The 15244-nt window shown below is 41.3% G+C and overlaps 2 protein-coding genes across 2 annotated transcripts; both read right to left on the reverse strand.

Annotated features, from left to right (window-relative positions):
• Positions 1 to 1245: 1245 nt before the first annotated feature.
• LOC138873402 (uncharacterized) lies at positions 1246 to 5621 on the reverse strand. Its single transcript, XM_070151871.1, has 2 exons — positions 5286 to 5621; positions 1246 to 1398 (listed from the first exon to the last, which is right to left on the reverse strand). The coding sequence occupies exons 1-2, from the start codon at positions 5619 to 5621 to the stop codon at positions 1246 to 1248; spliced, it is 489 nt and encodes a 162-aa protein (XP_070007972.1).
• A 746-nt stretch (positions 5622 to 6367) lies between these two features.
• On the reverse strand, positions 6368 to 6829 carry LOC138873403 (uncharacterized). Its single transcript, XM_070151872.1, has one exon. It carries the CDS (start codon positions 6827 to 6829, stop codon positions 6368 to 6370), a length of 462 nt encoding a protein of 153 aa, XP_070007973.1.
• Positions 6830 to 15244: the final 8415 nt, after the last annotated feature.

A 15244-nucleotide genomic window follows, 5' to 3' on the forward strand; every position in this document is an offset into this window, starting at 1 on the left:
GTTAGGCTCAACACTTACCAGTACATGCGGTCGATTGTACTGATACTGTACTCTGCACTTTCTATGCAGATTTCGGAGCTAGTAGTGGCTGATTGAGAGGTCCGTTGCTGATACTTCATTCAAGAAATCCAAGGTAGTCCTGCAGGCGTCCGCAGGCCCTGGCATCCCCTCCTATGTTTTCACCATTTCTGTTTTATTTTCTTTTGAGATAGATGTATTTTTCTTTCAAACCCCAAACTTATAGTTATTCATAGAATGTTCGTAGGTTGTGACGCTAGTTTCTGGGTGGTAACAATTTTCGGCATGTTAATAATATACGGATAACTAGTAAATTATGTACTTTCGCAATTATTTCCGTTTGATTTAACTTTGTTAGTTTTAACTATAAAATGTAAAGGAAAAAGGTGACTAAACTCTAATGTTGGCTTGCCTAGAGAGTGCGATATTAGGCGCCATCACGGTCTCGATGGTGAGAAATCCGGGTCGTGACATGGATATTTTTGAATGACCGCTTGTAAATCTGACTATTTTTGAATTTCTCCACTTTAAAACCCTGAAATATTCTACCTACCTCATACAAAAATTGAAGATAATTACAAAGATGAGTAGTCTAAAATAAACATTAATCAACAACAACAATTAACTAACTAACTAACAACAACAATTAACTAACAACAACCATTATCTAACAACAACAATAATAATTAACCATCAACACTAATAACAACCACAACAGCAACACCAACCACAACAACAATTATACAAATATTCAATAACAAAATAATATCAAATACAATCATCATTCAAAACTAGTCTCAATTAAATATTGACAAGTTCAATACTTTGTTTAACAATACATACCATTCAATGAGTGTTTTATCTATCATCATCTCCATCTTCACTTCTAGAACCTTCATCATCGGCATAGTTTGAAGGATCACGACGAGAAAGATTAGCACATGGGGAAGGCTCACGAGACCCAGGAATGGGGAAAGCACCACTAACAAGAAGATCGACCAGCTGACATTGAAGGAGATTAAATTGTTCGTCCCTCCTTTTTAGATGAACTTGAAGGGTACCAAATTGTTCATCTCTCTTTTGTTCTATAGCTTTTGTCTCTTCAAGCTCTGCTATCAGCTTTGCGATCTTCTCTTCCATAGACGAGATAGTCGACCTATCAATTGCCTCGCCTTGGGCGGAAGCCCCTATACCTTGCAATCAAGCCCTATAGCACCGAAATGATTTCTATGGAAGGCCGTTTGCTATCCCCTTTTTAGGACCACCGACAACATCAACCCATATACTCTGCACTTCTTCGTCTGAAAGGGGTGGTCGCTCGCCTTGCTCATTCGGTGGCAAGTTCTGAGTGTACTCCTCCACATTAATCTTGTAGCGACCCTTTATTTAGTAGATAGAAAATTATTAACTATATAATATTATAAATATGTATAGTAGTTATAAATCCGACCGATTTCGGTCGGTTTTAGTGGCATGCATTTAAATTAATGATTATTTAATATATATATATATATATATATATATATATATATATATATATAATACACTTATGCACACAAAATACAATTTAATTCAATTATACATAATTATTAATCGAATATAATTGAATTTTCAATTGATCCAATTATATTGAGTTGTATCAAATTATATTAAGTTGTATCCAACTATATTAAGTTGTATTAATACAATTTAATTCAATTATAGTATGTTTTAATGGAACATAATTGAATTTTCAATTGATCCAATTATATTGAGTTGTATCCAATTATATTAAGTTGTATTAATACAATTTAATTCAATTATAGTAAGTTTTAATCGAAGATAATTGAATTTTCAATTGATCTACCAATGTAGCATATATATATATATATTAAAAAATTATTTTTGTACATTATATACAAGTATGACCAGATGTTGGTCAAATATTGACCAATTTCCGATAGATTTTTATTTTTTTTTGCTATGGGACCACAATTTCCGTTGTCAGAAATTTTTTTTGTTGATTTTTGCGATCAAATACTTAATTTTCGATCGATTTCGGTCCGTTTGCCTCGAACGAAAAATGCCAGTTTTCTAGTAGTGAATCATCAAGTGCGGGAAAAAAGAATTTTCATTTTCGACCAGTGTCAATGGCTTTTGGTTCCGCTACCTATACAATTGCAGTTCTTTTCATTTTCGACCAGTGTCAATGGCTTTTGGTTCCGCTACCTATACAATTGCTACTTCTCTTTACTCTGCTAAAATATATACCTTCTATATATCCTGCTTCATTTCAAATGTACCTGGATTTAATTCACGTCACTCACTTCTTCCATTCCCTTAAAATTAATTAGCAACGTATTCGACAGGTCCTTTTACCATTAGCTTGATATACCTTATAAAATATTACTTGCATACATGCAGAATGATTCATGCATTTGGACCTATATAATCTCTTTACACGGTCACTTAGCTTGCCATGGTCAAACTTTGTTGTATTTGTTAGAACATGTCCGGCGGAAGCAAGCAGACAATTCAGGTATCACAAATATGTAAACTAGACAATATTATATGTCACGACCCAATTTCACTACTGGTCGTAATGGCGCCCAACGCCTTTATCAGGCAAGCCATGCGAAAATATTAACAAGTTCTAGTTTTACTTTACCAAAAAAGTTACAGCAATTTCTAAATTTTGAATTTAAAACAGGTGGTAATTAGCAACGTACATTAATAATCATACAATCCCAAAAGAATAGTCTACTAATGTATGTGCCAAGACCTGGTGTCACAAGTATATGAGCATCTAGGAGAATATCCAAAAGAATAAATCTATCCTACTGCCCGAGATAGAATAGACAGGCAAAAGTAAAGAGAGACTCCATCATGCTACTGAACGACATAGGAAGGGAGCAGCTCATCATGAAATCTTGGACTACGATCAAGTATGCGCACCAGACGGGTAATCTGATGTACCTGCCTTAGATCTTGTACAATTAAGTAAAGAAGCGTAGTATGAGTACATAAATAATATGTACCCAGTAAGTGTCCCGTCTAATCTCGAAGAAGTAGAGACGAGAAGTCGACGGACACTTACTAGCGTCAATTAATATAAAAAAGTCGTATACTAAGCATGGATGTCACAAATAAATAACAATTTATAGCAAGAAGTGATAGGTCATTTCCTAGATATTATCACAGTTAGCCATCTACATTTCAGGGCATTTAGCAAGGAAAGTCATGAATAAGAATTCACAAAGATATCATGTGCACATTATGCCGAGATCGTACGGCCCGGTCCAACATAAAAGGAACTATGAACTGCCAGAGGGTCAAATGGCGCGAACCATAGATGCATCTATTTCTACCGAGGCGATCGGCCGGATTCACGACTATCATAGTCAAATAATTATCATCAAGAGGGCACATAAGGCACAATCATAGTCAAATAAATTCATACAAGTTATCAAGTGACTGCATGCGTTTATCTCCAACCCCTAAGAAGTCCTAAGTGATCTCATTAACATGAAAGGATATAGACATTTGCAAATATAGCATGATACTGGTTCTAAACTACCCGGACAATTAATATAATAGTAGTTACGCACAGACTCTCGTTACCTCGTGCGTATGTAGCCCCCCACAATTAACAACAAATGATTAATTAACTCACCTATGAGGACAATTCCCTCTTACAAGGTTAGAAAGGAGACTCACCGCGCTCCAAAGCGTACTCCCAATATCAAGAACATGCTCAAACCCTCAATTTGGAGCCGAACGATCCGAAATTAATTAAACGAGGTAGGAACTAGTCAACAAGCTCAAGAGTTCGCATTTTAACTACTAAAGTAATTTTCCAACCCTAAACACGAGTTTCATAAAATTCGACAATGGGCCACCTGCCCGGATTTTGAAATTTTTCGAAGAAAGTTGTTCTCTATAACCTAAGGATCAATATTATATGATTTCTACTGCATTCCATAATAAATTTTGTGGTTAAATCTAATTTTTATCAAAACCCTAGGTTTTGCTCTAACCCCATGATTTTCCCCTTATCTTTGTGTGTTAATCTACCCAAGACTCAAGTATTAAACTCAAAATAAGTAGAATGAACTTACTTCAAGATGCTAGGTGGAATCGCTCTCTTTGGAAGCTCCTAAATCGCCCAAACAATGGTGGAAATATATCAAAAATGACACATTCCCGTACTATATGAAGGCACTGCCTTCAGCGAATTCTGCACCTGCGGTTAGGGGACCGCATATACGGTCTCGCTTCTGCGAGAGGGGGTTCGCATCTGCGGAATTGGCCAGGTGGGCTGGGACTGCTTATGTGATCTTTAGGTCACTCTTGCGTAGCCACTTCTGCGATAGTTTGACCGTACCTGCGGTCTCACATCTGCGGCTAACCAACCGCAAGTACGGTTATGACAACAACCTGGAGCTTCAACTCCTTCCAAAATTTTCTAACTCAACTCGGGCCTCTTTCGATTGACGTTCGGGGCCCCCGGGCCCCGCCCGAACATACCGACAAGTTTGAAATCATAAAACGGACTCGTCGAACCCTCGAAATGCCCGAAACAACGCTAAATCTAAGAAACACCCCCTAAAACCAATTGAATCAAACTTATGAATTTCAAGTTCTTCAAATTACTTCCAACACAACAAAACATACTTATACTACTCGGATTGACATCAAATTTTGCGTGCAAGTCTTAAATGGTAATACAGAACTATTCCCGATCTTGAAACTCCGTTCGGACCTCGATAACACAAAAACCCGCCCCAAACCAAATATTTAAGAACTTCAAAATCCTTAAGGAATCAATTTTCACTATTAGGCATCAAAACGCTCACGGGTCATCCAAAACCCGATCCGGATGTACGCCCAAGTTTGAAATCATCACACAAACCTGTTGAAATCCTCAAATCTGAATTCCGAGGTCGTGTACTCAAAACATTGACCGAAGTCAAACTTGGCCTTTTAAGCCAACCTTAAGGAACCAAGTGTTCCGATTTCAACCCAAACTCTTCCAAATCCCCAAATATCCATTCCCGCAAGTCATAAATCAGTAAAAGCAAGTACGGAAATTATTATTTAGGGGAATGGGGTTGTAAAAATCAAAATGACCAGTCGGGTCGTTACATTCTTCACCTATTAAACAAATATTCGTCCTCGAACGGGTTTAGATTCATACCTGAAGTGCGGAATAAACGTGGATATCTGCTTTGCATGTCCTCCTCGGACTCCTAGGTTGCCTCCTCGACTGGTTGGCCCATCCATTGGACCTTTACTGCCGAAACCCTCTTGGATCTCAACTGGCGCTCCTGCCTATCAATAATGGCAACTGGCTCCTCCTTGAAGCCCAATCTCTCATCTAGCTGAATAGTGCTAAAGTCTAACACATAAGACCAGTCGACGTGATACCTTCGAAGCATAGACACATAAAAAACTGGGTGGACTCCCGATAAGCTGGGAGGTAAAACAAGCTCATATGCAACATCCCCAACTCGCTTCAACACCTCAAATGGGTCAATAAACCTTGGGCTCAACTTGCCCTTCTTCCCGAATCTCATGAAACCCTTCATCGGCGAGACTTTTAAGAGGACCTTCTCGCCGACCATGAATGATAGATCACGTGCCTTCTGGTTCGCGTAACTCTTCTATCTGGACTGTGCTGTGCGAAGTCTTTCCTAAATCAACTTCACCTTTTCTAAGGCATCTTCCACCAAGTCTATACCGTACAACTTAGCCTCACCAGGCTCGAACCATCCAATAGGAGAACGTCATCGCCGATCATATAAAGCCTAAAATGGAGCCATCTCGATGCTGGACTAATAGCTGTTGCTGTAAACAAACTCTGCCAAGGGAAAGAATTGATCCCACTGCCCTCCAAAGTCAATCACATATGCTCTAAGCATGACCTCCAAAATCTGAATTGTCCGCTCTGACTGCCTATCGATATGTGGATGAAATGTTGTGCTGAGCTCCACACGGGTCCCCAACTCACCCTGAACGACTCTCCAAAAATGGGAAGTGAATTGAGGGCCTCTATCCGATATGATAGAAACAGGCACACCGTGCAACCAGACTATCTCCCGAATGTAAATCTGAGCTAATCTCTCTGAAGTGTAAGTAGTCTAATCGGAATAATGTGTGTCGACTTGGTCAACCTATCAACAATGACCTACACTGCATCAAACTTCCGCAAGGTCTGGGGCAACCCAACTACAAAGTCCATAGTAATGCGTTCCCTCTTCCACTCAGGGATAGGCATTTGCTGAAGTAGGCCACCTGGCCTATGGTGTTCATACTTAACCTGCTGGCAATTCAAACACCTAGCCACATACTCAATTATGTCTTTCTTCATCTATCGCCACCAATATTGCTGCCTCAGGTCACGATACATCTTCGTAGCGCCTGGGTGAATAGAATACCGCAAACTATGTGCCTCCGCTAGAATCCTCTCCCTCAAGCCATCAACATTGGGAACACATAGGCGACTATGGAGTCGTAGGACACTATACTCTCCAATAGAAACTTCCTTGGCACTACCCTGTAGAACCGTCTCTCTGAGAACTGCCAAATGCGGATCATCAAACTGACAGGCCTTGATCTCCACTAATAATGAAGACTGGGAAACAACACATGCAAGGACTCGGCTGGGCTCTAAAATATCTAACCTCACAAGTCTGTTATCCAAGGACTGAATGTCCAAGGCTAGTGGCCTTTCCTCTATTGGAATGAATGCCAAGCTACCCATACTCTCAGCCTTCCTTCTCAAGGCATCCGCGACCACATTTGCCTTTCCCGGATGATAAAGAATGGTCATGTTATAATCCTTCAGTAACTCAAGCCATCTACGCTGCCTCAAATTGAGATCCCTCTACTTGAACAAATGCTGTAAGCTGCGATGATCGGTGTAAAACTCACATGACAACCCATACAGATAATACCTCCATATCTTAAGAGCATGAACAATCACCTCCAACTCTAGATCGTGCACAGGATAATTCTTCTCATGAATCTTCAGCTATCGTGAAGCATATGCAATAACTCACCCCCATTCATCAATACACAACCCAAGCCAATGCGTGAAGCATCGTGATATACCGTATACATCCCTGAACTGGAAGGCAACACAAGAACTGGTGTTGTATTCAAAGTCGTCTTGAGCTTCTGAAAGCTCGTCTCACAGTAATTGGACCAACGGAAAGGAGCACCCTTCTGGGTGAATCTAGTCAGAGGTGATGCAATAGATGAAAAACCCTGCACGAATCGCCGGTAGTAACCTACTAACCCCAGGAAACTCCTGATCTCGGTCACTAAAGTAGGATGTGGCCAACTCTGAACTGCCTCAATCTTCTTGGGATCCACCTTAATACCCTCTTCTAACACAATATGCCCTAAGAATGCCACTGACTCTAGACAAAACTCACACTTGGAGAACTTAGCATATAGCTTCTGCTCTCGCAAGGTCTGAAGAACTACTCTCAAATGCTGCTCTTGCTCCCCCAGGCTACGTGAGTATATCAAGATATCGTCAATGAAGATGATGATAAAGGAATCAATATAAGGTCTGAACACCCTATTCATCAAGTCCATAAATGCCGCTAGGGCATTAGTCAAGCCAAAGGACATTACCAGAAACTCATAATGACCATATCTAGTACGAAAAGCAGTCTTCAGAACATCTAAGTCCCGAATCCTCAACTGGTGGTACCCTGATCTCAAGTCGATCTTAGAGAACACCCTAGCACCCTGTAACTGGTCGAACAAATCATCAATGCGTGACAACGGGTACTTGTTCTTGATGGTAGCCTTGTTCAACTGGCGGTAATCAATGCACATCCGCATGGTCCCATCCTTTTTCTTTACAAACAATACTGGTGCAGCCCAAGGTGACACACTTGGTCTAACAAATTCCTTTGCTCAACTCCTCAAGCTGCTCCTTCAACTCTTTCGGAGCCACATGGTACGATGGAATATATACAGGCTAGGTACATGGAGCCATTATCAGTACAAAAATCAATATTGCGATCCGGTGGCATGCCAGGAAGATCAGAATGAAACACACAGCAAACTCCCAAACTATTAGAACTAAATCAATCGTTAGAGACTCTGCGATGGTGTCCCGAACATAAGCCAGATAAGCCAAACACCCCTTCTCGACCATATGTCGAGCCTTCAAGAAAGAGATAACTCGACTGGATGTATCAACTGCGGAACCCTTCCACTCAAACCCTGGAAACCCTAGTATTGCTAATGTAATAGTCTTGGCATGGCAATCAAAGACGGTGTGGTATGGGGATAACCAACCTATGCCCAGGATGACCTGAAAGTTAATCATATCAAGCAACAGGAGATTTGCTCTAGACTTGAAACCACGGAATGTGAATATACATGATCGGTAGTCCGATCCACAACCATAGAATTGCCCACATGAGTGGACACAAGAATAAGAGTGCCCAAAGGCTTAGGAGGAATAACCAGGAAACGAGCAAAAAGAGATGATACATATGAATAGGTAGACCCTGGATCAAATAATATCGAAGCATCTCTATCGCAGATGGAAATAATACATGTGATAACGACATCTGAGTCCAATGTATTTGTTCTGGCCGAAAGGGCATAGAATCTGGCTGGAGCGTCGGCTGGCTGGCCTATACCTGACTGAGTAGTAGTTGGCCGATATCTCCCTGTCTATACTCCACCTCTAGAACGCCTCTACCACTTTGTCCCCCACCTCTAGGTAGCTAGGCTAGGCAACCTGTGCTCTAATCATGGGCTGCTGACCCTACTGCACTGCCTTTCCCCGAATTCTAGGGCACTACCTCCTTATATGACCTAGGTTTCCGCACTCAAAACAACCCCACGGTGCGGCATCCTACTATCCTGACAGCTCACCCTGATGGCCTGTAAACCCACTGGAAGAAGCCTGAATAGTCGATGGATGATATGAACTCTCCGGCATGGCACTGAAATAGGAACCAGAAGAACCCTGAGGACCTGAATACCCATTGGAGGAACCCTGAATAGCTGGCGGGCGATAAGAACTCTTTGGTATGGCGTTGAAATAGGGGCGCACTGGATCACCCCGAGCAAGTGGTGGTGCTGAATATGGGGGCGTGCTGGGTTGACCCCTACCAAAGTGACCTCTACCCCTAGTTGAGGCACCTCTGAACTCTCCAGAGAATCTAGCCCTCTTGTCCTGCTGCATATGCTCCCTACCCCTCAGATGGTAGCCCTCGATCCTCCGAGAAATCTCCACCACTAGCTGATAAGAAGTCCCCATCTCCACCTCTCGGGCCATGTTGGCCCTAATGCCAGAATGCAACCCTGCAAAGAAGCTCTGCACCCTCTCTACATCAGTAAGCAGTATCATCAATGCATAGCGGGATAACTCTGAAAACCTCGCCTTATAGTCGGTCACAGACATCTGGCCCTACTCAAGCTGCTCAAACTGATACCGTAGCTCTTCCCTTTTAAAGGGTAGGATATACCTGTCCAGAAATAACTATGTGAACTGACTCCAAGTGATGGGAAGAGAACCTGCTGGCCTTCCAAGAACATACGACTGCCACCATCTACGGGCCATACCCTCCAACTGGAAAGTAGTGAAGTCAACCCCATACGACTCCAATATCCTCATGTTATGCAGTCTATCCTTGCACCTATCAATGAAATCCTGGGCAACCTCATGACGCTCCCCTACAAAGATGGGAGGGTGTAGCCTGGTCCATCTATCTAATAACTTTTGTGGATCACCATCTGCAGCTGGTCTGGACTCGGGGACTACTGCAATAACTGGCTGATCCCTATCCGCGAGTAGTGCACACGGAGTCTGAGACACTGCAGCTACATGGCCAGGAGCTTGAGCAGTAGGGATCTGTGCTCCCCCACCTACCCGTGATGTAGCTGGATCTACTGGAAATAAACCAGCCTGAGTCATAGTGTCCATGAACCGCATCATACGGCCCATGACCTCCTGGAAACATGGTGCCATCATGAAGTTTGCCGGTGTAGGCTCAGCTGCAGGCATCTCGCCCTGCTCCTTAATAATAGGATCTCCTGCAAGATCCGCCAATGGTGCTACTGGTACAACTCTGGGATGCCCTCGTCCCCTACCTCGGGTCGGTGCCCTCCCCTAGTCTCAGCCTCTAGCAATGAGGGGAACAGCTCCTCCCAGGTCTAGAACATCTGCCGTGCGTGCCCTCACCATCTGTGAGAGACTAGAAAAAGGAAATTTAGTATACCAACCACTGCACGATAGAAAATTAATAAAGAGTAGTTTCCTAACACCCTACAACCTCTTGAAGATAAATACAGACGTCTCCGTACCGATCCGTAAGACTCTATTAGGTTTGCCCATGACTTGTGAGATATACGTGAACCTAGTGCTCTGATACCATGTTGTCACGACCTAATTTTACTATAGGTCGTGATGGCGCCCAACGCCGTTGTCAGGCAAGGCAACGCGGAAATATTAACAAGTTCTAGTTTTAATTTACCAAAACAGTTACAACAATTTCTAAATTTTGAATTTAAAACAGGTGGTAATTAGCAACGTACAATAATAATCATACAATCCCAAAAGAATAGTCTACTAATGTGTGTGCCATGACCTAGTGTCACAAAAATATGGGCATCTAGTAGAATATACAAAAGAATAAATCTATCCTACTGTCCAAGATAGAATAGACAACCAAAAGTAAAGAGAGACTCCATCATGTTGTTGAATGGCATAGGAAGGGAGCAACTCAAAGTGGAATCTCAGACTATGATCAAGTATGCGCACCAAACGGGTAACCAGACGTACAATAAAGTAGATAAGCGTAGTATGAATACATAAACAATATGTACCTAGTAGGTATCTCATCTAATCTCGAAGAAGTAGAGACGAGAGGTCGACTTGACACTTACTAGCGTCAATTAATATAAGAAAGTGTTATACTAAGCATGGATGTCACAAATAAATAACAATTTATAGCAAGAAGTGATAGGTCATTTGCTAGATATTATCACAGTTATCCATCTACATTTCAGGGCATTTAACAAGGCAAGTCATGAATAAGAATTCACCAAGATATCATGCGCACATTATGCCGAGGTCGTACGACACGGTCCAACATAAAAGGAACTATACGCTGCCAGAGGGTCAAATGGCGTGAACCATAGATACATCTATTTCTACCGAGGCGATTGGCCCAATCCACAACTATCAATTATCATCAAGAAGGCATATAAGGCACAATCATAGTCAAATAAATTCATACAAGTTATCAAGTGAGTGCATGCATTTATCTCCAACACCTAAGAAGTCCTAAGTGATCTCACTAACATGAAATGATATAGACATTTGCAAATATAGCATGATACAGGTCCTAAACTTCCCGGAAAATTAACATAATAGTAGCTATGCACGGAATCTCGTCACCTCATGCGTATGTATCCCCCACAATTAGCAACACATGATTAATTAACTCACCTACGGGGACAATTCCCTCTTACAAGGTTAGAAAGGAGACTCACCTCATTCCAAAGTATACTCCCAATATCAAGAACGTTCTCAAACCCTCAATTTGGAGCCGAACAATCCGAAACTAATTAAACGAGGTAGGAAATAGTCAATACAAGCTCAAGAGTTCGCATTTTAACTACTAAAGTAATTTCCCAACCCTAAACACAAGTTTCCTAATATCCGACCCCGAGCCTACGTGCCCGGTTTCCAAAAAATTTCAAAGAAAGTTGTTCTCTATAACTTAAGGATCAATATTATATGATTTCTACTCCATTCAATAATAAATTTCGTAGTTAAATCTAATTTTTTATCAAAACCCTAAGTTTTACTCTAACCCCATGATTTTTCCCTACTCTTTTTGTGTTAATTTATCCAAGACTCAACTATTAAACTCAAAATAAGTAGGATGAACTTACCTCAAGATGCTAGGTGGATTCTATCTCTTTCGAAGCTCCCAAATCGCCCAAACAATGGTGGAAATGTGTCAAAAATGACACATTCCCGTATTAAATGAAGGCACTACCTTCAACGATTTACGCACCTGCGGTTAAGGGACCGCATCTGCGGAATTGGCCAGGCGGGCTGGGACCGCTTCTGCGATCTTTGGGCTGCTCCTGCATAGCCGCTTCTGTATTAGTTTGACCGCACCTGCGGTCTCTCACCTGCGGCTAACCAATCACAAGTGCAGTTATGATAGCAACTTGGAGCTTTAGCTCCTTCCAAAATTTCCTAACTCAACTTGGGACTCGTCCGATTGACGCTCGGGGCCCTCTAGGCCCCGTCCGAACATACCGACAAGTTTGAAATCAAAAAACGGACTCGCTCGAACCCTTTGAATGCCCGAAACAATACAAAATCTAAGAATCACCCCTAAAACCAATTCAATAAAACTTATGAATTTCAAGTTCTTTAAATTACTTCATACGCAACGAAACATAGTTATACTACTCGGATTGACACCAAATTATGTTCAAGTCTTAAATGGCTATACGGAACTATTCCCCATTACGAAACTCGTTTCGGACCTCGATAACATAAAAACCCACCCCAAACCAAATATTTAAGAACTTCAAAATCCTTAAGGAATCAACTTTCACTATTAGGCACCAAAATGCTCCTCAGTCATCCAAAACCCGATCCGTACTTACGCCCAAGTCCAAAATCATCATACGAACCTATTGAAATCCTCAAATCCGGATTCCGAGGTCGTTTACTCAAAAGTTGACCGAAGTCAAACTTGACCTTTTAAGCCAACCTTAAGGAACCAAGTGTTCCGATTTTTAACCCAAACTCTTCCAAATCCCGAACCAACCATTCCCGCAAGTCATAAATCAGTCAAAGCAAGTACGGAAAGTATTATTTAGGGGAGTGGTGTTCTAAAAAGCAAAATGACCAGTCGGGTAGTTACATTATAATTACGGAGATTTGAAACACTAACCTCTAAAAAACATTGCACAAGTCATCCACAGAGCAAAAATCCAGGGCTGCAGTCTTCTACTATGCTCTTTGTAAGACATTGGACGAAATTGTTAGAGTGGGCAAAACAATACAACTCTGAAGAGTGAATTATTGGTTGAAAGCAGTCTTCCTTTGATAAACCCGAAATTAAGCCACAACAGGGGCTAAAAACATGTTAGATTCTGCTAGTGCAAGTAGAATCCTACTCTAACTCAAAAAGATGACATTTCTCTCAAGTCACTTTTTTTACCCAGGTCTATCTAGGGTTTTATTGGGTATAGCAGGCAGGGGCGTATTGTCACAACCCAAAATCTAATAATGTCGTGATGACGCCTATCGTGTTATAAGGCAAGACTATTTCTCAAAATATTACTACTAAACCGATTATAAGAAATTAATAAAATATTTCAATATTTGAATTTCTCATAAACTAAATCAACTTTGTATATGATCAATATAAAATACGGAAACAAGCCCCAAACATTGGGGTCTCACTAAGTCATGAGCATCTAAAACTATGAACTAAGAAATATAACTGTCTAACTGTCAATACAGTCCAATGAAGAAATAACAAACGGGGTAACAAGGTCCTGCGGACGCTAGCATCTACCTTGAAGTCTCCAATTATAGTCGGCCTGAACTCAACGATCGTCGCGTTCTAACTCGCCAGAATCTGCACATAAAGTGCAAGGTGTGGTCTCAGTAGCAACAGAAATAACTAAGACTAAGCAGTAGTGACGAGCTAAGTAAAACAGTCCAATTATTTATTTTTACAATTTAAAAATAAACAGAAATAAACAGGTAAATTCCATAACTCAGTAAATGCCACAAAGAAATTTAACAGATAAATGCAGCAACAACACAAATAAATACAACCTCACAGCAGTGTCACTCCATGACTCATCACACGAACTTAGCACTCAACACACTCAAAACACTCATCACTCAATACTCTGCGCTCACTAGGGTGTATACAAACTCCGGAGGGGCTCCTAAATCCCAAGCGCTAAGTAGGACAACTCACACGCCATCATATCAATATCTGAATCCGCACAGTCAACTCACGTACTACGCGGATAACTTACGCGCTATGGTATCAATACTTGAACCCTCGCAGTTAGCTTACGTGCTATGCGGACAACTCACATGCTATGGTATTAATATTCTCACAACTAGGCCCTCGGTCTCATTCAGTCATGTACCTCTCCAGCCTCACAATGCACCACCAATGTCACGCCCCGAACCTGGAGAGGCATGGTTGGCACCCGGTGCCGTACTGGCCCGAGCGAACCACTCTGTAACTCATTCATTCCTTTTGTAATTATCAAGTGCCAACATAAGCATGACCACAACTCGTAACGTACAATTGTAAGTGGAAAAATGTTATATCAATGAACCATCGTTCATAAAATATGGATACATATGGGTAGTCAAGGTCTCTAACATACTGTACATAATAAATTTATGTCTACAAAGCCTCTAAGATTATTTCGCATAAAATGGGATAGGATACCGGCCTACCCATTAGTCTGTAGCAAAAATTCTGACATGATGACTCATAAAACTCGGCTGCACTCCGAATGAGGGGGAGTCTTACCGATCTTTCGCTGAACGCACACCTCATCTATTGCGAGGGTTCGTCAATCTGATTATCTATACCTGCAGGCATGAATGCAGCGTCACCAACAACATAACGTTAGTACGAATAATGTACTGAGTGTGTAAGGCAGAATTGAAACATAACAATGATTCAATATTAATTAAAGACATAAAAATTCAACCTGAATCTCTAAAGTGCCACCGTATATGTATACTTATTACACTTACATATATACAATGCTTCTCTTTAATACTCTTATCCATATCGTATGATGCATTACTGCCCAACTGATCAGTGGTAACTGCCCGACCGGCCGTAGCACGTTGGTAAATGCATGAATATCCGACCAGCCGTAGCTCAGTGGTAAATATGTAACTGCCCAACCGGCCGTAGCTCGATAGTAAATGCATGGCAGCCCGACCGGCCATAGCTCAGTGGTAAATGAATATGCATGACTTCCCAACCGGTGGTAAATAATTATACATAACTGTCCAACCGGTGGTAACTGCCCGACCGGCCGTAGCACAGTAGTAAATACATGAAGATGCATGTACATGTACCACTATATTATGAACATTAACATCTTTATCGTACACCTAAATAGAGACTTAGGAACATACTTAGACATGCTTGAATATCACTTTACGGGAATGAATAACATAGACATC

The sequence above is a fragment of the Nicotiana sylvestris genome, chromosome 7 (genome assembly GCF_000393655.2).
Source record: "Nicotiana sylvestris chromosome 7, ASM39365v2, whole genome shotgun sequence".
In the NCBI taxonomy this organism is placed as follows: Eukaryota; Viridiplantae; Streptophyta; class Magnoliopsida; order Solanales; family Solanaceae; genus Nicotiana; species Nicotiana sylvestris.